General features: G+C 42.7%; 1 protein-coding gene across 3 annotated transcripts; it reads right to left on the bottom strand.

The window, feature by feature from the left end:
• Positions 1 to 2247: 2247 nt before the first annotated feature.
• Positions 2248 to 23149, bottom strand: NADSYN1 (NAD synthetase 1). 3 transcript variants are annotated; one of them, XM_056493007.1, is made up of 21 exons: positions 23036 to 23149; positions 22845 to 22905; positions 22257 to 22373; positions 21377 to 21430; positions 20931 to 21020; positions 20036 to 20087; positions 19249 to 19337; positions 18294 to 18411; positions 17667 to 17798; positions 17092 to 17166; positions 16802 to 16926; positions 16558 to 16606; positions 15890 to 15992; positions 15079 to 15247; positions 8127 to 8262; positions 7275 to 7381; positions 6391 to 6522; positions 6168 to 6237; positions 5435 to 5563; positions 4781 to 4957; positions 2248 to 2697 (listed from the first exon to the last, which is right to left on the bottom strand). In XM_056493007.1, the coding sequence occupies exons 1-21, from the start codon at positions 23118 to 23120 to the stop codon at positions 2644 to 2646; spliced, it is 2124 nt and encodes a 707-aa protein (XP_056348982.1). In that variant the 5' UTR covers positions 23121 to 23149; the 3' UTR covers positions 2248 to 2643. The 3 variants fall into 3 exon arrangements, with proteins under 3 accessions (XP_056348982.1, XP_056348983.1, XP_056348984.1); XM_056493008.1 differs by lacking the exon at positions 17092 to 17166 and having other exon boundaries at positions 23036 to 23147; XM_056493009.1 differs by lacking the exons at positions 22845 to 22905; positions 23036 to 23149 and adding an exon at positions 22525 to 22837.
• Between the last annotated feature and the right edge of the window lie 1291 nt (positions 23150 to 24440).

The raw sequence follows: 24440 nt of genomic DNA, 5'->3' as shown, positions 1-24440 counted from the left end.
GATAATATGTATTAAGGGAGGGAGAGGTCACTCACTAAATACTATCACAAGCAAAACAGAATTGACATAGCAAAATTATTTGAATTAATTACCAATCATATCAGAACAGGATAATAAGAAATAAAGCAAATCCTAAAAACAACCCAGCCCTCCCTCATTCCTGGACTTAAATTTATTCCTGATTCTCTGCCCCTCTCCCTCAGTGGCATAGTGAGACGGCACAAGATTATGGTCCATTCTCTTTGTTGCTTCCACTTCTTCCTCAGGGCAATCAGTCCTTCCCCTCCTTCAGTGTGGGGGTTTTCCTTCCACAGAGAACAGTCCTCCACCAACTTTCCTAACACAAGTCCTTCCCATGGACTGCAGTTCTTCAGGAACAGCCTGTTCCACTGTGGATTCCCTGCACTGCCACAATTCCTACCAGGACACTGCACCAGTATGGGCTCCCCTCTCCATGGGTCCCCAGGTCCTTGCCAGGACCCTGTTCCAGCATGGGCTTCCCACGGGTTCACAGCCTCCTTTGGGAATGCCCCTGCTCTGGTGTGGGTCCCTCGATGGGCTGCAGGTGGATCTGTGCATCCCTGTGCATCCCTCCGTGTGCTGCAGGGACACAGCTGCCTCACCAGGGGCTGCAGGGGAATCTCAGCTCTGGTGCCTGGAGCACCTCCTGCCCCTCATTCTGCCCTGACCTGGGTGTCTGCAGGGCTGTTCCCCTCACATATTCTCACCCTGCTCTTCTCTGGCTGCAATTACTTCTGCACAATATCTTTTTCTCCTTAAATCTGTTATCAGAGGCATTACTCCCATCACTAGTTGGCTTGGTCTTGGCCAGCACTAGGTCCACCCTGGAGCCATCTGGGATTGGCTCTGCCGGACACAGAGGAAGCTTCCTGGAGCTTCTCAAAGAAGCCACCTCGGTAGCCCTCCTCCACTAAAACCTGGCCACACAAACCCAATAGAAGTTGTCCCCAGTAAAAAGTGAACATCATCAGCTACGCATTAGAATTATTTTCCATTCTCAGTAGGCAACATGGTAACATGATAACAGTTGAACTAGCAGCATCAGATGGAATAGTCACTGTGAAAATTTCTGGATAGTGAAAGAAAAATAGGAGTGACTTGGTACAATCTGTATTAGAAATTAGAAAGCAAGAAAGAAAACGCAATTTGTACAGGTGCTGTGAATGCCATTGCTAAGAAAGATAAGTGTCTGAAACAGGGTAACAACACTAACTGTAACAACACATGAAATGTGTGTAAATATTGTTTTTCTGTGCTATTTTTTTTATTTGAATATGATGATTATGTGAATGTGATTGTCCAGAAAGAGAAACCAGTAACTTCCAGAGGAAACAAAGAAAGAAAAATAATTCAAATATACAACAAATTCTTGAAGTTCTGTTCAGAATTTATCTACTTCCTCTGGCTGGAATGGGAAGTGGAAGTGCCCAGCTAACTGTGAAGGAAGGAAAATTACAGCTGGGGTCTTCCATTCTTCCTACCAGCAGCACCCATTAAGGGTAAGTTATTTATGCATTTAAATTAGTACCATATAACGAATACACAATGAACAATGCAGCATCTTTAATTCCAAGTGAATCAACTCCCGAGTTGTGGAAAACAAACGTGGAGATTGTGCCCTTTTTAGCAGATGTTTTCCACTAGCACAATATAAGACTATTTTAACAGAAGTCTCACTGGGCCTGAATTCTCCTGTTGTTGCAGTTAAGAATGTTGTTTGCCCAGAACTGCAGAAATGCATTTCTAGTTTTCCTTATTAGAAGTGCACCTTTCAAATCAAGATTTAAAAAAAGAAATGGGAACAGCCAAACATTAAATGAAAAGGGCCTCAGGCAAAGGAACAAGCCTATCCTTTTTTATTGCTCCACGGCATTAACTGATCTTTTAGATTTGTTCAAAGTCATGAAGTTAAAAATTAAGTTTTTGCAAGCTAGTTTTTGCAAAGTTTTTGCAAGTAGTTTTGCTGTTTTTTAGGTGGGATGTGGATAACACTCTAATTGAGCTCAGAAGATACTTGTTTTATATTTATTTCTGCAATATTCAAACAAAACAAGAAGCTGAACTCTAAATTCAATCCCACTAACATGAAGATTGCCCATCTGCTTCAAGATAGACATGCTTCCAGTACCTTGCCAAGCTAGACCTTGTGGCCACTCAAAACACTGGACCAGTCTCCAAAGCCAGTGCCAGGTAAATAAAAAACATGTAGAAAAAGAACTGAGTCAATTAGCATGACAAAATTAAAAATTTATTTCAAAGTATGGCGAGTTTTTTGCCCCCTCAACAGCCAGAACTCTTAAAATTTTACACATTCAGCTGAGTGTTACTCAAAAGTCAAAAAAAAAAAAAAAAAAAAAAAAGACTACCCTGGGTTTATTTATGATTATCCAAATATTTTAAATTAAAGGCAATTAACACAAGAAGTTGAAAAAAATCCTTAATAAATGATCCTTTAGCCAAATTACAGTTTAAGTATATTGAGAGTTAAAACAGGGAGTCAGTAAAACAAATTTATTACAATGGTCAGCTCAAGCAGGTCATCCTTGCTCATTATCATAGTATAATCCAGTTTTGAACATTCTGTTTGGCAAATTAATTACCACAGTTAAACAAGACAATAAATCAGTCCACATCTTCAGCTACAGAAATTCCTTCGTTTTTTTCAAGCTTGGATAGCTGCAAGTAAAAAGGAAACCAATTCAGTAGTAAAAATAAGCTTGTTCTTCCATCAACATCTGCTACGGTGGTTGTAAAAGAAACACACAAATATCAGGTTTCTATGAAGTTTGACCAAATGCAGCTAATCTTGTGGTGTGACAGTGGAAAAGGCAGAAGACAGCCTGAAGATATCTTGTCCTTGTGGGTAGATGTGCTAGCTGTCTTCTGAGCTGCATCACACTTCCTTCAAATTATGCCAGCTATTAAAATCCCAGTGGACATTTTGGCACCTGGAAGAGCATCATTTGTGCTCTGACCACAAATCCTTTACTCCAGACACAGTTCCAGGGCAGAAGCTACAGATAGTGCTGCCCGATTTCCTAGGGTTGTTCTAAACTCCCTTGGCCAAGTAGAGCTGAATGACATGAAGACTCTAACAGCAAATCTGGAAATTCCCAGCAAATGCTATGATCTCAAATTCCTTTTACCCCTGCTCCTTCTGCAGCAAATATGAAGGGAATTGTGCACTAAAAATGAGTGGATAATTAACTAGCTTGACTACACTACAGAGATCGAAAGCAGAAACAGATTTCTCTATCATTAGCACTCCAAATTGTTTCCATTCACAAATGAGCTCATAACTCTCCTACATGAAAACCTGGCAATGCCTAACTAAAAGGTCAGATTTATGTCAAGTTTATGCTGTATTTTCACAGTCCTGTTACTATGCCAGAAAAATCTTAAGTGCAGATTGAGTCTCAGGAGCAGAATAATCAGTGGGACACTGTCCTAGAGAGTGATTCTCTTCAGAATTACAATTGTGCTGAACACCTACAACAAGAGGAAACTCTCTATTCCTCTTTTTGAATAGGGCAGATCTGACTCAAACCACTGCAAGTTATTATTTTCCAGTCTTGCAAAGAGCTGCAGTAGTTATCAGTTCAGGTTACTCTTATCTTTCATTTTATACACAATAAAATCTTGTCCAAACTTATCTCCCAGTTTCCAGGAATAATTTGCAATTGCCACTACCCTTGCAGAGCACAATCGCTATTACATACAAATCTAGTTAGAGAGTGTAACAATATCCTGCACCATTAAAAGATCTTACTCACATTTACTGTAAGCATAAAATAATTACATTTTGATACAGACCCTAAAGAAACATTTTGCCTGACTGCCACTGAGGCCAAAAGAACTTTTGTCCTGGACTTCCGAGGGAAAAAGTCCAATATGATGCAAAAAATCCCCCACCGTACATACTTTACCATAAAGTGCTACACATGGTAACTTTTATCCCAGGTTTCAAGGTAGCAAAATACTATTACAACATGTCTGGCATTTCACAGATGAAGGAATTAACATTTTATTACATATATAAACATATTCTTAAAAGCAACTGGTTTGTAAAATCTCTGGCAGAAAAAACTTCAAGGTGCTAAAATTCTTCACCCCAGCACTTCTGCCATAAAAGAGGCATTAAAATAAGTTTGAAGGGGTGACTAAAAACTATAAAAAGTTAAGTATTGTTTCAACAATCGCCTGAACGCCTCCCCATCTTAGCACTCAAACTGAGCACAGTAGCATTACTACTGCTGTGTTTGAGCAAACACGTATTTGTGAGTCAACTAACTTGAGATTCAAAAAAGGGATTGTTGCAGAATCAGGTGAGAGAAGCACTCAGAGAGAATTGCTGCCTCTTACACTGGCTTTCCTCACACTGACGTAGGTCATGTCTTAATTCTGCAATTAAGCAGATCCCTTCAGACAGGTCCTGAATTGAAACCAAAAAACACAAAAGCTTGTTTCTCCCATTAGCACAGGACTTCACACCTATTACTTTCTGTCCTCAGCACACGTATTCTTTTATTTTTTCTTTTTCTTGTTTCCATAGCTGTACAACAAAAAAGAACCTGAACAGCCTACACTGAAATTACAGGATTTAGCCTCACAGTTATGTGAAAAGAACAATCACAGTTATTTCTGTAATAACTGCTACCCTAAATGTTAGTTGTCTTTTGCTGGAGATTCACTGGAACCAGGCTTGACCCACTCTGCATTACTTAAATACAAAATCATTCCAGAAGCAGAGGATATTTACCTGTTTGTCTATACACCTGAACTGCCAGGACCATGAGGTGTTGTAGAGGAAAGGCCTCAGGTCAAACCGGTTGTCATCTGGACTGTAGTTTTCAGCATGGTAGGAAGGAGTGAGGGTGGTCATTTTGTGCCTGTTGACTGAATACATCCTGAAGAAATGCTTAACCTTGGATGCCACCTGATGTACAAAGAATGTAGCTTTTAATCAGATGAAGTTTCTTAGTATTTTAATTAAAAAATTGAGAGGAGCAGAGTATTTTGGAGACTGTTTTCTACCTTTACACATTCTAGATATTCTTTCAAACTAAGAGCCAATTTTTTTCTCAGAATACATAACCAAAGGCTTCAAGAGTAGCTGGTCATCTGTATTTCAGAGAATAATTTTCCCACTGAGGTATAGCTCAGAAGTAACTGTTTTCAAATTACCCAATTAACAATTGTTTTAACAATCTGCAGCACAAGACAACAAGCTCCATTTAAGAGACCCAGACCAGCTTTTCCAGCATATTCTGATGCAGCTGGAGAATAATCTCTAAACACAAAATAATGAAACTATTCCTTTCAGTTAAAAGGAACGTCAACTTTCTCCAAACATACTCTATTTTGGCAAAAGCATTAAACTATTTGATTTTTTTATTTCTCTTTGAAATATTACCTCTCTTGGAGTACAAATTTCCTTCCACATATTAATCAGCTTACAGAACATACTGTATGGTCCAGCCTTCGCAATTTTCCTTAATTTTCCATAGATTGAGAGCTCTGCATATGTCATACCCATATCTGCCTGAAAACACACACAGAAAGTCACTGAAAATCTTAACTATGCAAATTTTAATGAATACTTTCATGGAGCAATTAAAGTAACCTAGCTAAATCAAAGAAATACCAAATGAAATTGTCAATGTCAAAAAGACATAGTAATATTATGAGCAGAAATAAAAAACCCACTGGAATCTCTCTGAACTGGGAAATTGGAAGCCACAGAGGTAGTTTTATCAGTCCTCTCCAAAGGGATAGCAAAGAGAAGGGTGTGGGGAGAAGAGGGCTTTGTAACCAGTCATTTTCATAGCAGTAAGGTCCTTTTTTTTTTTTTTTTTTTTAATATTAAAAAATCCTTAAAACAAACTGCATTTTACAACACCCATCCTTCTAAGTGTCCAAAAATCTAAAATAATTTACAATTGTTAATTTGCTGTTTTGGAAACTATTGTCAACAAAGATTGGACAGGTGTGGGAAATTAATGCCTTGCTGGCAGCTTTAAGACTGTCTATAACAAGCTTGTCATATAAGCATGGTTACATACAAGAGTAAACAGCAGTTATGGGACAAATTCCAGATTTTGTGGTAAGGCTTACCAGAGCATTTTAAAAGTATTGCCCATTATTACCTCATCAGTTTGAGCCACTTGTCCATCCAGCAGAGGCTCCAATTCTGCAGTGGGTGGAGCTGACATGATACTGTAAGGGAGAGAAAAAAGGGAAAACACAGATTCTATGCATTCTTATGAGTGTTGGTTTGTTAAAACAGTGCTTCATCCCAAAAATGAAGTGCCTTGTTCAGACAGTTCCTCCAGTGGAATTAACAAACATAGTCACTGAGTCACTGCTCACCTCCTGAGGGCTGTGAGCTGAAAGTTTTCAAGGCAGTACTGAATGAAGTTCTTCAAATCAGTCTTGCTGATGCCACCAATGGGGTTAATATCAGCACTGGAGCAGTCGTACTTGGTCATGTAACCACGGAGACTGAGAAAACAGGAAATTTTATACAGCACCAGTTTATTAATAATGTCATGCAACATAATATGTAATCCTTGACACTACAGAGAACTTATATGTAGCATGAAGAAAGGGAGAAACAGACTGCAGATTAGTAACATATTTATACCTTAAGGGCAAACATATTTAACTGCAACAGGGCTATCCTACAGCCCTGAAATTTCCAGAAGATGATTAAACATCCATAAAGCACTCCAAAATTGTCCATGCTGATGCAATATCTGCAAAACCATTAAAATACTATGCTGACCAATTAAAACAATAAATCTCAAAATATCCACACAACCAGCACACACTACTCTCTTGGCTTTAGAGGTCACCACAGTCTTACAGGGATTGCTTTAATTGGTGAATACTCAGTTCTAATAACAGTACTCCAGATTTCAAAGTCTGTTTTTTCAGATCAAAGTTCACATCTTAATACCTAATACAGTAAATTTTCAATTTCAAAAATTGGGAAGTTAGCCTAGTGAATGCACAGGTAAGCTCTCCTGAAAGCATTTTATGGGAAAGCTTTAGCAATACTTTGGCTAAACTTCTGAAAAATACACAATTTCCCATTCAGGCCGATTTAACTATTTTCATTAATATCACTGTTACCAGTATATTCTTAGGTTGTTACATTTTCTGAGTAATAATCTACAGTGGGATTTGGTATAGTTGCAAGGAAATGACAGTGACCTGTTCCACCTGGGTTTGGATTCCTAATTTTCACCAACCTTTCATCCACATTGGCTGATCCCAGCACCAGCAGTCCACCTGGCAACCCACGAGCCCACAGTGTCAGCTGAGCAAACAGATAGGCAAGGACCATTCTTATTCTAGCCTGCAAAGCAAAATGAAAAGAAAAATTTACATAGCAGTGTGATTTCTTCCCAGCCACTTTTATTAATTAGTTGTCTAAAAAACTCATGAAGAACAAAATGCAGGCAGGGTAAGCATGACTGCAAGAAGGAGGTCTTGTGGAGAAATTGCTGAACACACTCAGGAAGTCCAGGTTCAGTATCTGCTACTGCCACAGACTGAGGAAGTTTCTCCTGGCCCGCTGCAAATTGGAGAGCAGTTGCCATTTACTACCTCAAATAGCATTAACAAGGATCCATGATAGATGAAATATGCAGATAAACTATTCCCTTTTATAGCATAAATAAATCCCTCTAGTCTAATAGAAAACATTTGTAAAAAGTTCATTTTGATTTTGTCCCCATTCTGAAATTCAACTTCTTCTAAGGATGGCAGTAATGCCAAACCAACCTGGGATCCAGCCTCCAGCTCCAGCCACAATTGTGGGTGATGTTACGCAAATACCCACACTCCTCTGTGACTTAAGCCTCTCCCATTGCCAAAAAGCTGATAAAGGATTCAGTGTTTGCTTCCAGAGCAAACAGATGGATTTCTCCAGTAACAGAGAGAAAAAGATCAAGTCCTCAAATAAACAAAAACTATCAAACACAATAACCAGCATTCAGAGCTAAAGCAGAGTTGCTGGCTAGGTTGGAAAACCAAAAAAATCAAATCAAAACCCCCAGAACTAAAAGAGTGTGACCTGATCGAGCCTACAGGACACACACCTGCACATTCTGGAGTGCCAGGCTCTCTCTGCTGCTCCCCCCACAGACAGAAAACCGGGGAGTTCGACCTGTCACCACACTGAAGATCCCCACAACAGCTTTCACAGCCGCATCCATGTTCAGGTTGATGTGGTAGCTGAGAAGAAAATAATCACAAGTGACTCAACCAGCACAATCTGACTATTTAAAATAGAAAAAAATAAAAAAATAAAAAAAATCCATCCATCAAATGAGGTTTTAAAGCTGCTAAAATCTCAGATCTGGTATAAAGAAACCTAGGAAAGAGTACGACTTTTCAGTCTGTTTCCAAAATTCCATGTCCTGTGCCAAATGTTCTAAGTTTGTCTCACTTTATCACTTCAGCAATAGTATCTGTAGCATTTCTACTTAATGCTAATTATCTGTCCAAGTTTAGGACAAACCTGGGGGGGAAACCTCCAAAGGAGCCCCCCAGAGAATAAGTCCCCCTCACAATTCCTCCCCCCCACTGGGCTCGGAAAGAATTGTACTCGAGGGGAAAAGTGGAAAAAACCTATTTATTAACAAACAAAGAAAAACACTTCCCAGTAACAGGAAAGTACAATCCCAGATGACAAAAACGTTTGCACCAGTGTGAGAGACGGTCGCTGCTGGGAAGGGCGAGAAGCTTCTTGGGCAGGCTCCAGAGCCGGTACAGATCTTGGAGCTGAAGGAGAGAAGGGGGAGGGGAAGGCAGCAGCCGGGGCAGCAGCAGCAGGGCAGCGGCAGCCGGGGCAACAGCGAGGCAGAAGCAGCAGGGCAGCGGCCAGGGTAGCTAGCAAGCGGGCAGCAAGCAGCAGCAGCAGCCGGGCAAGCCAAGCAGCACAGCCCCCGGGGCACCACCCCCTCAGGGGGGGAAAGGGCACCGGCGGCAGCTCCATGCAGACAGAGAGGTGTGGGGGCGGGAGAGGAGCAGACACAACACCAACCCAGGACATTCCACCCCTTATCCCACATCGTGAACGTTACACACGATTGGGATATCCACCCACTAACTACAACATAAAAGCTTTCATCCGACTTGCTCAAACCTTCATCACTTACACATTTCCTCTCATTTCACTTACTCAGACCTTCAACACTTACATATGTCTTTCTGTCTCATCCTACAATCAGTTCTCCCTGTGGTACACACCGTGTTGTTCCATCTTCCTGCATTATCCACCACGTGCATCCTGGTCCTTCAGCAAAGACAATCCCACGAATGGGTTTGCCTGTACTCGAGGCAGGATTAACCCATACTGCCTTTCCTAACAGACCTCTAACATGGGCCACTGGGACTTTATCTCCATCCACTGTGTTAAGGGAGTCAGACTGGGCAGGACCTGCTCAGTTGATGGAACCTCTGGTGTTAACTAACCAAGTAGCCTTTGCTAGTTGTTGTTCTCAGTTTTTAAAGGATCCCCCACCCAATGCCTTCAAGGTGGTTTTCAGTAATCCATTGTACCTTTCCACTTTACCTGCAGCTGGTGCATGGTAAGGGATGTGGTACACCCACTCAATACCGTGTTCTCTAGCCCAGGTGTTAATGAGATTGTTCTTAAAATGAGTCCCATTGTCTGACTCGATCCTCTCAGGGGTGCCATGCCTCCACAGGACCTGCTTTTCCAGGCCCATGATGGTGTTGCGGGCTGTAGCATGAGACACTGGGTACGTCTCTAACCATCCAGTTGTGGCTTCCACCATGGTCAGCACGTAGCGCTTGCCCTGATGGGTCTGAGGCAGTGTGATATAATCAATCTGCCATGCCTCTCTGTACTTGTACTTAGACCACTGCCCCCCATACCAGAGGGGCTTCACCCGCTTGGCTTGCTTGATGGCAGTGTACGTCTCACAGTCGTGGATAACCTGGGAGATGCTGTCCATGGTTAGATCCACCCCTCGGTCTCGTGCCCACTTATAGGTGGCATCTTTGCCCTGATGACCCGAGGCATCATGGGCCCATCGAGCTAGGAACAACTCTCCCTTGTGTTCCCAATCTAAGTCTATCTTCGACACCCCTATCCTTGCAGCTTGATCTACTTGCTGATTATTTTGCTGCTCCTCATTGGCTCTCTTTCTGGGGACATGGGCATCTACATGGCGAACTTTCACAGGTAATCTCTCTAATCGACTAGCGATGTCTTTCCACTCTTCAGCAGCCCAAATTGGTTTTCCTCTGCGCTGCCAGTTCGCCTCTTTCCATCTCTTCAACCATCCCCACAGAGCACTGGCTACTATCCAGGAATCAGTGTACAAATAGAGCTTTGGCCACTTCTCTCTTTCTGTGATGTCTAGGGCCAGTTGAATAGCTTTAAGTTCAGCAAACTGACTTGATCCACCCTCTCCTTCAGTGGCCTCTGCAACCCGTCGTGTGGGGCTCCATACAGCTGCTTTCCATCTCCGGTTCATCCCCACGACGCGACCGGAACCGTCAGTGAATAGAGCATAGCATGTTTCCTCTGCCGATAGCTCGTTGTATGGTGGAGCTTCTTCAGCCTGTGTCACTGGTTCTTGTTCTTCATCCGCGACACCGAAACTTTCACCTTCGGGCCAGTTTGTAATTATTTCCAGAATCCCAGGATGATTTAGTTTCCCAATTCTGGCACGCTGAGTAATGAGGGCTATCCACTTGCTCCATGTGGAACTGGTGGCATGGTGGGTTGAGGGAACCTTTCCACTGAACATCCACCCCAGCACCGGTAGTCGGGGTGCCAGGAGAAGCTGTGCTTCCGTACCAATGACTTCTGAAGCGGCTTGGACTACCTCGTAGGCAGCCAAAACTTCCTTCTCCGTTGGGGTGTAACTGGCTTCAGACCCTCTGTAACTTCTGCTCCAAAATCCCAGGGGTCGGCCTTGGGTCTCACCACGCACCTTCTGCCACAGGCTCCAGGACAGACCATGGTTCCCAGCTGCAGAGTACAGCACGTTCTTTACATCTGGTCCTGTCCTGACTGGGCCAAGAGCTACTGCATGGGCAATCTCCTGTTTAATCTGGGCAAAAGCTTGTTGTTGTTCAGGGCCCCAGTGGAAATCGTTCTTCTTGCGAGTGACCTGGTAGAGAGGGCTCACAATCTGGCTGTACTCAGGGATGTGCATTCTCCAAAAGCCTATGGCACCTAGGAAAGCTTGTGTCTCTTTCTTGTTAGTAGGTGGGGACATAGCTGTAATTTTGTTAATGACATCAGTAGGAATCTGACGCCGTCCATCTTGCCACTTCACTCCCAGGAACTGGATCTCACGTGCAGGGCCCTTAACCTTACTCTTCTTGATGGCGAAGCCGGCTTCCAGGAGGATTTGGATAATTTTCTCTCCTTTCTCAAACACTTCTGCTGCTGGGTTCCCCCATACGATGATGTCATCAATATATTGTAGATGTTCCAGAGCCTCACCCTTTTCCAGTGCAGCCTGGATCAGTCCATGACAGATGGTGGGACTGTGCTTCCACCCCTGGGGCAGTCAGTTCCAGGTGTACTGCATGCCTCTCCAGGTGAAAGCAAACTGAGGTCTGCACTCTGCTGCCAAAGGAATGGAGAAAAACGCATTGGCAATGTCAATGGTGGCATACCACCTTGCTGCCTTGGACTCCAGCTTGTACTGCAGCTCCAGCATGTCTGGCATGGCAGCGCTCAGCGGTGGAGTCACTTCATTCAAGGCATCATAGTCCACACAGGGATCACAGCATCTCGAGTTGTCCTATATTGCCGGCAATGTACTATTGAAGTGGCAATTGGCACTCGTTGCTCTTCTCCTTTCAGCAGTCCTACTGTAATGGGATTCTCAGACAGTCCAGGCAAGGTGTTCAATTGCCGGATGTGTTCTGCCGTCACAGCTGCTATCCTGAATGCCCACTTAAGGCCTTTTGGGTCCTTAAAATACCCGCTCCGAAGGTAATCTATGCCCAAAATGCATGGGGCCTCTGGACCAGTCACAATAAGATGTTTCTTCCATTCCCTTCCAGTTAAACTCACTTCAGCTTCCACCAGGGTGAAGTCCTGCAAGCCACCTGTCACACCAGCGATAGAAACGGATTCTTCCCCCCACATATCTTGATGGAATTATCGTACATTGTGCTCCTGTGTCAACTAAAGCTCTATACTTCTGTGGTTTCGATGTGCCAGGCCACCGAATCCACACAGTCCAAAAGACACGATTCTCCCTCGCCTCACCCTGGCTAGAGGCAGGGCCCCTCTAAGCCTGTTTATCTTTCTTTCCTGGGGCATGCGTCTTAGAAGTTCCTTCAAGAGGGTCAGACATGTCATTATCACTATCATATTTGGCACTTTGGGTACGGGCAACAGGAGCGGCTCTCCTTCGGATGGAACTTCCTCTTTCAATCTTGCCTTCCTTCAAATCCCTCACCCGTCGTGCTAGAGCAGCCGTAGGCTTTCCATCCCACCTCCTCATGTTCTCTCCAGAATCCTTCAAGAAAAACCATAGCTCGGCCCGGGGAGTGTACCTCCTCTCCCCATCAGGAGAACGTCTACGTTGGGTGCCAGGACGTCTAATTTGCACAGCTGAAATTTGGAGGAGGTCCTCCTTAATTTCCTCCCTGAGCCTCTTATGATTTTCCTCTATCTTGTCCTCTAAATTTTGCAAGCGTGTTTCCACGGCGGCGATTCTGGCATGGGTTGGGCCATGCACAGCATCCGCGTATGCCCGGAGCTTCTTCGCCATGTCGAGCACCGTTTCATATATCTCTTCCCGCTTCATTATTGCCAAAGCAGACGCATATTCAGATGGCCCAAGTCGCACAAGCTTTCTCCACATTACCGGGGTGCATGGTACCAGGTCTGGGTTCCTAGTTGTTATATCATCTGAAAAAATAATCTCCGCCACTGCCATCTCCCTCAGACATTGGATCCCTTGCTCTATGGTTTTCCACTTGGTCTGCTGCATATACAGGTCATCGGCACACAGATATCTTTGTGCTACGCTGTCTAAAACACGTGCCCAGAGGCTTTGAGGGTTAGCCTCCCTCATCATACTTTGATTGATGACTGGATCATGAGACAGGGATCCCAGGTGTCTCACTTGAGTGCCATCTAGGATGGTAGCCTCGCCTGCCGCATCCCAAAGCCAGACCAGCCAGCTAATTATGGATTCATCGGGCCGTCTTGTATAATCCTTTCTTAAACCACGAAGATCTTTTAGGGACAGGGACTCATTAGTAGTCTCTGATCTCACACTAGTTGTTTTAACTCTTGATTTTATATCAGGAGGCGTTGAAGGTCCTTCTCCTGCATCCTCATCATCATCCTCCACTGGCCGATCGGTCTTCTTGGTGCACTTCCCACTCCTTGTACTAGTAGCCACAGCCATTGGTTGAAGCTTACTTTCTAATTTCGCCCCTGTCCTCGAGCCTGGGGTGTTAACTACAGCCTGAGTAGCTGGCATAGTAGCTATGTTATCTCCCTGTTCCCTTTCCTTTGTTTGTTGTTCTACACTATCTAACAGGGTACGATAAGCATACGCCACAGCCCAGCTCACTGCAGTGATTTTTTTTCCTTATGGTCATCCTGACATTTCTCTCTCAGGTATTTTGCAACCTCGACTGGATCCTGAATCTGTTCAGATGGGAAGTCCCAGATTATAGGGTCAGAAAATTCTTTTAGAATTTGGCCCATGTTCTCCCATTTCCCATTCCACTCAAGATTCCTTCTGCTTGGCTTTACTCCTAAATCAGGAGTCTCACCAGCCCCTCTGGAAATCTCAGCCTTCATTTTATATAAGCTGCAGACAGTATATAAAAAACTTACTAAATTAAATACCAGAAAGATGATTTCCTTAATATTCAGGGAGAACTGAACATTTTCTAACAGAGATGTAAATGATTCAGAGGAGAAGAAGGAAAATAAAGGCGAGAAGTCCTCTTTGCCTGCTTCTCCTCTAATAAATTGAGTGCACAACAAAAATCAGGAAGTATATATCCCTGAAGTAGATTCTAACATTCTTATGAACCTCCTGCAAATCATCACAAACAAGCCTAGCCCAATAAATATTTTGGTTAATACCCCTTTAATGCAAAAACTACGTATTAGGGATAACACTGGGGCTATCTCTGGATAAGAGAATAAGCCCAAAGACCACAGGGGTATTAACACTTCAAAAAGCCCTAAAGACCAAATATACAGGTAGGCTTCCACTCCAAAAGCCATTATGGATTCAATAACCATACCAATACCAACACAAACAATTGAAAACAAAATATTATTAGAGTAAGGTTTTTTCCACTTTCTCTGGTTTCCCCGTACGGGCCACCAAATTATTTGTCCAAGTTTAGGACAAACCTGGGGGTGAAACCTCCAAAGGAGCCCCCCAGAGAATAAGTCCCCCTCACAATTCCTCCCCCCCACTGGGCTCGGAAAGAATTGTACTCGAGGGGAAAAGTGGAAAAAACCTATTTATTAACAAACAAAGAAAAACACTTCCCAGTAACAGGAAAGTACAATCCCAGATGACAAAAACGTTTGCACCAGTGTGAGAGACAGTCACTGCTGGGAAGGGCGAGAAGCTTCTTGGGCAGGCTCCGGAGGCAGTCTCTGATGTCCCGGTCCCATCCGGAGCCGGTACAGATCTTGGAGCTGAAGGAGAGAAGGGGGAGGGGAAGGCAGCAGCCGGGGCAGCAGCAGCAGGGCAGCGGCAGCCAGGGCAACAGCGAGGCAGAAGCAGCAGGGCAGCGGCCGGGGTAGCTAGCAAGCGGGCAGCAAGCAGCAGCAGCAGCCGGGCAAGCCAAGCAGCACAGCCCCCGGGGCACCACCCCCTCAGGGGGGGAAAGGGCACCGGCGGCAGCTCCATGCAGACAGAGAGGTGTGGGGGCGGGAGAGGAGCAGACACAACACCAACCCAGGACATATCCCACCTTCTATTCCTCTCTTATTTTTTTCCCATTTTCGAGCTTGAATGTTTTAGATGTCTTTACCAGAAAATCATGTTTTTTTCCTAGCACTTGTACCTGCCTATTTGCTCAGCCAGCAGTTTAGCCCTGTTGCAGGTATCCTGGGAGGAGTTCTCACTACCCATGTAGCACGTGGTGAAGATACGCTTGCAGAATTCCCGAGGATGCTTAGGGATGTAGGTTTCATCATTCACAATCCTGCGTGCATCAGCCAACACATCTGCATCTGAAGACACAGCAAAAGAAACAGAACATGAGTGGAAATTATTGTGCTCCTCCATTTGCAGGATTTGCAAATATCTTGTACATCCCTTGTATTCCAATTAAGCTTTATAGTACCCATGACAAATAAGATGACTACATCTAATTCTCCCCAAAAAAAATTTTATCTATCAAATAAAAGAATTACCATTTTTGCTCCTGATTTTGAGCACAGAAATATTAAATCTTTTTGATCTACTGAAGAATTTTCATAGAAAACATGATCCAGTATGTACAAAGATTTAGCTAAAAGCATGAAGTCTGCTTAAAGCCAGTTTCAGAACTCAAACAATTCCTAAGCATTCTTTGAAGTGCTGGTTTTAATAGAAGGGAAAAATTTTCAGAACAAACTAAAGACTACATCAGAAACTCGTCTGATTTCTACATCCAATTCTTAAACCCTAAATGAAAAATATAATGCCATTTCAGAGAATCTGAGTCTGGACACATTTTTGCTGGAATTTCTGAAGAGATACAAAGGACTCCATCAGAACAACAGGGAAAGGGTCTGCCATTAATAAGCTCCTGCAACTACTGCACCCAGCTAATATTAACTTGTCCATAACCATTAGTAAACACAGCTAGCTAGACACACAGATCTACTTACTGCCATTCTTGACTGCCAGACAAACCTGGTGACACATGGAATACACTATGCAAGCTGTAGCAGAGCTGTCAATTCCACCACTCAGAGGTAGGAGAAATCCTGCCTTGAAAACAGAGCAAGAAAGAGATTCCACATAGCAAAATTAGGAAAAAAAAACCAACATTGTACCGCTCAGAAACACATTCCTGTAGAAGAATGACAGGTGCATTGCTCAAGGTTGTTTATATTCTACTGGGGAAAAACAGAACAAACCAACCAGAGCTAATCCTCTGAAACTCCCATCGACTGGATAATCAAAGTCAGTGAGTAGTCAGCATAAAATCCTTTGGCTAGAAAAACATCCAGTTGTCTTCCCCCTCTAGTAAGACACTAAAGCTAATAAAAAGATTACATTTTTCATATGTACTTTCCTATTACACTGAATGACTACTTCATGTCACTCTGCTGCACTGAAGAAAGCACAATTTCTACGTGAAAAGTGCACAGAGTGTATTCATAAGTCACACTTGTAATACAATTTTTAAGTCTGAACAAGCTACCTCAAAACTCAAACTCTGTATTTTAGACTAACATCAATTTTTACCAGCAGCACAAGATAACAATTTTGATTGTGCCTGTGGCACAAAAGAAGCTGTGTTTGCCAAGGGAAAAACAAACTGTGTTCTTACCTGTTTGCTGCGCCTTAAATAGTCCCAAAGCCAACATGCAGGTCCAAGGCTGAAATTACAGGACATTATAGTTCTAAGAAGGTTAGGGAGTAACACCTAAGCAAGTCAACATATTTACTGTGGCCTTCCAATGAGAAACTTCCTTAAATCTAAACAACATCTCATGTTTATCTCTTTCTTTGAGTTTTGTTTGGTTTTTTAAAATCAAAATAATTTTCAAGCAACAGATGCAGTGTTTGATTACCTTATCTCCTCCTCTGGACTGTGGTGTCTCCACTGGATTGGCATACAAGTAGGAACAGCTACATCATCAGGACATGACAGAGCAAAGTCCACTTTTACCCTGGGATAAGGACTCACTTTACTTGCCTAAGCAAGAGTACAGAAGAATTCAGAAGACATCAATTTTAACATAGCATATACCTATAAAATATCAGCTCTGCAAGATACAGTAAAAATCAAGACATGCAAATACTTTTTACATTCAATAACTATTCAAACTTGGCACAGTTTACAAACACAAAGACTCCTTACTGCCAAGTTACGAGATGAAATCTCTGCTCTATAACTTCGAACATCCTCCAAGTCGAGAGTGGCAACCAGCACCTCCTATGGAAAGGCTTTCAACATTAGATCACTCTACACAAACATATAAACAATGCTTGGCAAAAGATTCAGCAAAGGAAAAGGCAAGAAATGTTACTGGGGAAAGAGATGGATCTGGCACATACTGTGAGGAAACCTAGATGACAAATCTACTTTCTGAAATCAAAGTGAAACCTTGTGTCTACAAAACCAGGTCATAATTAGAACATTGCAGTCTTTGCTCTTTCTTCCTTTAGATAAGGGAATCTCAATTAAGAGCGTATCTCCTCATGGTGATTGTATACAAAAATATTTTCATGAAGGTCTTTCACTGTGACAGTTCATCCTTCCTCACAAAAGCAGGAGAGCTACTGTAGGTAATCTGACTAGGAAAACACTAGGATCTAGTTGAATAGCATAATTAAAAGACACTCTTTCTAGTCTAGAGATGTGGAGCTGGAGTCTGCAATGCCTGGGAAGTGTTGAGCATAAATGTCCTAGCAGCTATGGGGTGAATACATTACCACATCATCGAGTGAAAACTGGGATCCTTGTGCAACTGTTTCTCCATTCATGGAAATCATGGCACAGCCATCATAATATAGACGATCACCATCACAGCCTTTCTGGTTCGCTAAAATATATATTCCACCATTCTGCCAGGGAAACAAACATGCAGGGAAGAAAAAGAAAAGCTGTTCAGAATACAGCACCTGACAGGATGTTAAAAATCAAAATGTTATTCCTCTGTTCCTGCCCTTCTTACAAACTTCCTCTCCCTTTACATTGTGAATGATTTATGGCTGGGATTTTTTCTTGACAGGAGTCTCTACTCATAGCAAGAGTCATTCACTCAATGAAAACAGAGAGTTGCACTTCTAAACTAAAATTATGAGTTCAAATTGAGACTGGGAAAAGCAGGAAGGTGATAACAGAAGCTGTGTTTGGATATCAGAAGAGAGAGCAGATACTGTTAAATATTTAAGCAAAGCATGTTAAATTACAATGACAAAGCAGCTTTTTCACAGTGTGATATACACTCATTGCTTTATTTTTGCCTCTATCACTGTTAGATTAGGATTACAGTCCAAATACGGAATGTCTTCTCATTTTTAAAACAAACAGAACTTTCCAAGTGTAAAAGTGCACACCTTTGCTGTGGCAGAATTCACCAGATCCACCCGGGCATGAGCCTTCCGCAGCACGTGGTGACTCCCTGAAGAGTTGGTGAAAATTTCCACGCCATCAAGCCCCATCTCAATGTGAGGGCTGTAAAAGCAAAAGCCACAAAAAAAAAAAAAAAATCACTACTGTGCTGTGAAAACTGCAAATATAATTAAAACTCACTGTCAGACAGAAACATCTATGTCACTGTTAGTTTTCTGCATGCCTTAGCTCAAACAAAGACAGGACTTTCAAAAATATCTATTCTCTTAAATTGCCCAACTCTTCTGTGAAAGACTAGCAGTGGCTGCAGAGGTCAGGAGGGCTTTTGCTCATTCTGATCTATATGAAATGCCTTCTCTCTCTGTAAGGCCATGTCTCAAAGAAAGAGAGAATAGCAATCTTGCTCTGAAAGGGCAACATGGATATACACTGCAAAGTCAGTTGTCCCATTTTCCTTGTCTCTCAGTAAATCCAAGAACAGAACTACAAGGAGAAGAATTTTACTGCTTCTTTTTCTTTTTTCAATGCTGTAAGAAAGAAATACTAAAAAAAAAAATCACATCTTCAACACACCACACCTTCTGCAGTTACAAGGAAATTAATGTAATCAAGATATTTGGAAAAATATCATTAATGTGAGCACTAGAGCTACCTGTCATTTATTTCCTTAGGTGACTCTTAATTCTGCTTCTTTTTGGTATTTCTTCCCTACCTTCTTGTTTCAAGTTGATTTAGTTCAACAACCAACATTTTTTGCCATTCTGCACCTAGCCTAATGAGGTCCTTCCCATGATGTATTTATTGCTCCTGATTATATTTTATCTTACTGGCATTTCTGAAAGATAAATTACATAGAAGAATAATAAGCATATCTTTTCAAACATTTATTTCAGGCAGCTCCAGGGTACGTTTTAGTTTACTTTTTATCTTCTCCTTTACCTGTTTGGTGCCCAGAGTTCTTCACATATTTCTGCCCCTAGGCATGTATCTTTGGTTGCTAGCACTGCATCCCCAAAAGGAACAGTTTCCTGAGAAAAAACAAGAACATTCTTACACACATGCATTAGAACAAGCTATTCAATTCAAAAACTTAACTACAAATATTAAGAAAATATAAAAATTGAATGCTCACTTATGTAAAATTAGTGACACAGTATCAATCACATTATACCTTCTTTCCTTTTATTCCAAATCTGACTAAAAAAAAAGTAAAATTTTGAAATGCAAACTTCTGGACCAATTGAAATTTTGTGTTTTAATTTCAGTAGTATTAAGATCCAGTGTTTTGCTTAAGGAAAGGAAATAAACAATCTACACAACACAGACTGTCTGTTGCTAGGAATCACACTCATGCTGTAATGGGAGCAAACATAAATTTTAGATCCTTCTGAATAGGAAGGTTTAAATGATTTTTAGTTTAATTTTTTTAACCTAAAAATACACACTTAATTCTAGTCTCAAGCACAGATAAACAAAAATTGTCAAAATATGGCAATGTTCCCAACGTACATAAAACTGAGGCAGATTTAAAATTTACTTGCTTTGCTGCCACATATGAACATAAATATATCAAGTTATGCTGTCATTTAACATACCTTAGAAACACTACTGAAACATATGAATCTACAATATGACTGGCTGCAGAATTTTGGGGACTACAGCTTTTAATTGCTGAATCTGGAAGATGCTAAAGTTAAAAAAAAAAAAACAAAAAACAACAGCTTACCTGTCCAGTCACTTCCTGAATTATCCTGGGTAGAAAATATTCTTCCACATGCCTAAATCAAGTTTATTGATTGTGAATACATCATTACATAAATCAGAGCATAAAAACTGGCTCTCATCTCACCTTATAACATTGGTTAAAGAAATCATATTGAAGTTGTACAGTGCTATGTGTGTTTAAAAAATTTTAAAAATACCTCCATATTCTCTGTGGAATTAATCAGAAATGCTAACATTTTAAGACAGCAACATCTGTGCTTCAGAAAGGCATGGTAAGCAATGCCTTATATCCTGGCTAGAAAGCAGACCTAACAAAGAACACACATGCAAGACAAATGCCAGATTTTTGCAGGGTCACTACATGAGCAACACAGAACCGACTGGCGCTCAGAGGAGGGACCAGAAGTGCTTTATGGAGAACCTCAAGTTGGGAACATTCCCTGACTACAAGATGAATGCACAGCATCAGAGATGAGTGCCTGGCATGTTCTGCAGCATCATAAGATAGGCAGCTTTTATTCTCTGCAGTTGTTAAAGTTCTGACAGAGCTCATCCATTTCAGTGTTTGCCAGTTCAGTACTGGGATGCAGCAATCCAGCAGATAACCAAACACAGCCCCTTCCAGTCCTGGGCTGGATATATACACACCAGGAAAATGACACTTTACACTGGCTGTAAGATCAAGCAGCCCCACTTTTTCTTCCAACTCAGCAACTCAAGAGTTTGACTCAATAAGATTCCTAACCAAGCTGCAACCACGTAGCTTGGCTAACCCTGTCTTGCTGCTCTCTCTGTAGCAGCTAGTGAGGATTTGCTGTAGATATTTCAATTCTGTTGCTGTGGCTGCAAACAGCAAGCTGCCTTTTTTAACACAATTCTAATAGTTGCCAGCATACCTTGCTTTGCTCCATGGGGTGAACCATCTAAGTTCCCTATAGTTTCCTGTGTTTGCCAGTGATATTTTTGGTCTGATTAGAAGAATCTTCCTTAAATCATAAAACAAAACAGAAAAGCTGAGTTAACACATGATGTACTGCCAAACAAGGCCATATACAAACACTGATTAATATCAACGCCTTTTTTCTCTTAGAATGTAACATTTTTAAAGGTTCTGTTTTCTGAACACTTTCAGAAAGCAGTGGAAATTTAGTTTCCACAAATCAGAAAAGAAAAAATAGATCATAAAAGTCTTAGTTGTCTCTCTCAAAATTTAACAAATAGAAAGATAAATCCATCTCTGGATTTATCTCTATGGATTCTACTAAGGAATCTTGCTTGTAGGACAAACTAGTGCGTGAAAAGATAATGTGTTACCTCACAAAACACATCAAGAACTACTTACTTATTTAAAAAGATTACTCGACAATTGTAGCGAACATTTCTGTGCAGAACAGGCCTGTGAAAATAAGAAGTAAAATTAGCAGTGACTACACTCACTAAATGAAAATATTAAAAGCTACAGAATGTAATTTACTGCATAAAAACTATTCATAAGACCTCACTAGAGGGAATCAAGCAAAACAATATATCAAGTTTTAGCTTCTAATTTTTTAGTTAAAGTAGCTGTTTGAAAAAAAATGGAGTTACTGACTGTGCTTTCAGTCTCAAATATATCAACTACTGCCTGAGCCTTAGGAACACGAGCAGACCAGAAGATTCCCCATGTCTGGGCCAGGTTATTAAATCAAACGTGACCTCCTGTGATATTGCCAACCCAGTTCAAAATCAAACTAGCTTTACACATTTACATCAGTACTAACATATTAATTTTACAGATATAATTTATCACCCTTCTGTGTCAGCACAAGGTTTACAACAGCTTCAGTGATTCTCACATACACTTATGTCACTTTAAGATGTTTGTCAGTGAAAGCAACCCCCACAAGACAGTAAATTTATACAGCCCTTTGAGTTACACCTCACACAAAGTCTGACCCATGGCAATAAGGACCAGACATTAAGGTTTCCAATATATAACTCTAATTATCCTATTTCTCTCTTAAAGGGCTCAGCCAGCAATCTTTGGAAGGATTATCTTCCAGAAAGTGTTCTGCACATAGCAGTCCTGGTCATGGTAATTTAAAAGGTGAAAAGTAGTGCACTTCCTAAGATATGTTCGAAAGTTTGATGCAGAACCCTCACTATCTAGAGCATGGCACAAGCAGCATTCCCTAAGGACATACTCCTTTATCACAAGTACACAAAAAAACCCCCAAACTTACATCCCCACATCACATATAATATCTTGAGTAGCTGGAGACTGCAAGAGCTTTTCCAGAACTTGAAACGAATGCAAGAGTGTGTCTGACTCATAATAGTGATCTGAGCAGCCGTAACCACTGTGAATAGAAACAAGGAGAAACTAAAAAATTCAGCCAGATCAGCACCAGAGCCAAAGACCCAAAACTACTTCTGACAGAGAACATTTCACCCACACATAATCTATATAGAAAATGAAGAAGCAGTGCTGTCAACACCAACCCTACTTACAGCATTTAAAACTGCGTGGCGTTTTGTATCACCCCATGATATTCCTTCCGAGGACAACAGCCTGGGCCCAAGCAGAAATCAAAGCCCTACAGTTCCCCTGAAGGAAAACTCACTGAAATAATTATCGGTATCAGTCAAGTTTCCAAGACAAGAGAGCCAATCCTGTGCTCAAACTACAGCGCTTGTCTTTACACCGACAGCCGCATGTTGTAAGTAGGGCTTCGGGCACTGCAGCACCACGGGGCTTGATGCTCTTCCTGACTGTTCTTCCACAGTTAACTGGAATCGCACCAAACCCAGCGCCAGCAAAGCGCCCTTACCAGATTTCAAGTTCTGGCCCAAGCCGGTACCGGGCTCCCTTGCTCTTGGCGATGTGGATACCTGGAAGAGTGTTGGGAGCGCAGTGCGTGAAACAGGCAAGGGCTGCGCTGCCCTGCCCACGGGAGGAAGGAAGGAGGGAGCGGGAGAGGCTTCCTGATGACCGGGGGCAGTCAGTCATCTCGGCACTCACTTCTAAAAATCCTCTCCAAGTTGCCCTCAAAGTCCAGAGCCCACTGGTTGAGAGCGCAAGTGGCCACGGCCACTACTCGGCTCATGGCTGCCCCGCCGCCTTCCCCGCTGTTTCCGGGGCGGTCCCTCCTCCCGGCCCCTCCTCCGGGCCCAGCAGCTGCACCTGCGCCATCAGCGCTTCGACCACCAGCTCCGCCCAGACCCCATGTTCCCCTGCGCTGTGGCTCCTCCGGCGCCGTGTACTCCTACTAACCTTTATGCGCTTTCCGCAGTTTTATCTTCCCAGAGCCCTGAATAACGGGAATGTAGCCTTAGCCCGTTTCTAAGCCCTGCAGCTTCTTTGAAGAGGTGTCCCTCAAACCGAGTTCGGGGTGTAAGTGCTGAAGGTAACTGGAATAGGATGCAACGTTCTGTGTGTTGTTCTCATTTCAGCACCATCCCGGCAGCTCTAAGGATGCTGACCCCAGGGAGGGTGACTTCTTCCAAGTCCAATCTCCTCTCGTATGTCCCTCATCACATATTTGGCTGCCGTGAGCAGTCTTACACACAGGATTCTAAGTTCTTTCTGTACTATAATCAGAATCACTTAGGATGGAAAAGACCTGCAAGATCACAGAGTCCAACCATTAATCCAGCAGTGCCAAGCCCACCACAAAGCATGTCCACAAGCGCCACATATACACGGCTTTTACCTCCGACAATGGTGACTCTACCACCGCCCCGGGCAGTCTGTTCCAATGCCTGCCAACCCTTTCCGTGAAGAAACTTTTTAATATCCGATCTAAACAATCCTTGGCACTGGAGGCCATTTCCTCTTCTGTCGCTTGTCACTTGGGAGAAGAGCCTACAGGCTACAGCTTCCCTTCGCGGAGTTGTAGAGTCTAAGATCTCCTCCTTCAGCCTCCTTTTCTCCAAGCTGAGACCTCCCTTCCCCCCTTCCTCCGCTCTCTCCCCCCAGATCCTGCCCCAAATCCATTCCCTTCCCTGGACACACTCCAGCAACTCAGTATGTTGGATTAAGGTGCCCAAAACTGACCCCACGATTCGAGGTGGGACCTCAGCGGAGCCCAGAACAAGGGGATGGTCACTGTCCTGCTCCTCCTATTGCTGACTATTGCTAACACAGGCCATTGTCCTTCTTGGCCACCTGGGCACACCTGCTCTCGTGTTCAGCAGCTCTCGCCCAGCACCCCCAGGTCTTTTTCTGCGGGGCCACTGGAAATTGCACAGAGCTGTCCGTGGAATGTGGAGAGTTTAATAACGACTCCAGGCGACCCAGTCTGGCTTAGGGGCTCTGCGGGCGCAGAGGGGGCTGTTGTAACCCAGATGCAGGTGTAACCTATCTCCTTGGAGAGTGGTTCCGAGTCCAGCAGAACACTCGAGTTTTTTCAGGCAACCCCGCAGCC

This window comes from Oenanthe melanoleuca, chromosome 5 (genome assembly GCF_029582105.1).
Source record: "Oenanthe melanoleuca isolate GR-GAL-2019-014 chromosome 5, OMel1.0, whole genome shotgun sequence".
In the NCBI taxonomy this organism is placed as follows: domain Eukaryota; kingdom Metazoa; phylum Chordata; class Aves; order Passeriformes; family Muscicapidae; genus Oenanthe; species Oenanthe melanoleuca.
The sequence above is the reverse complement of the archived record's forward strand: the minus strand, read 5'-3'. Positions and strand labels throughout refer to the sequence as shown.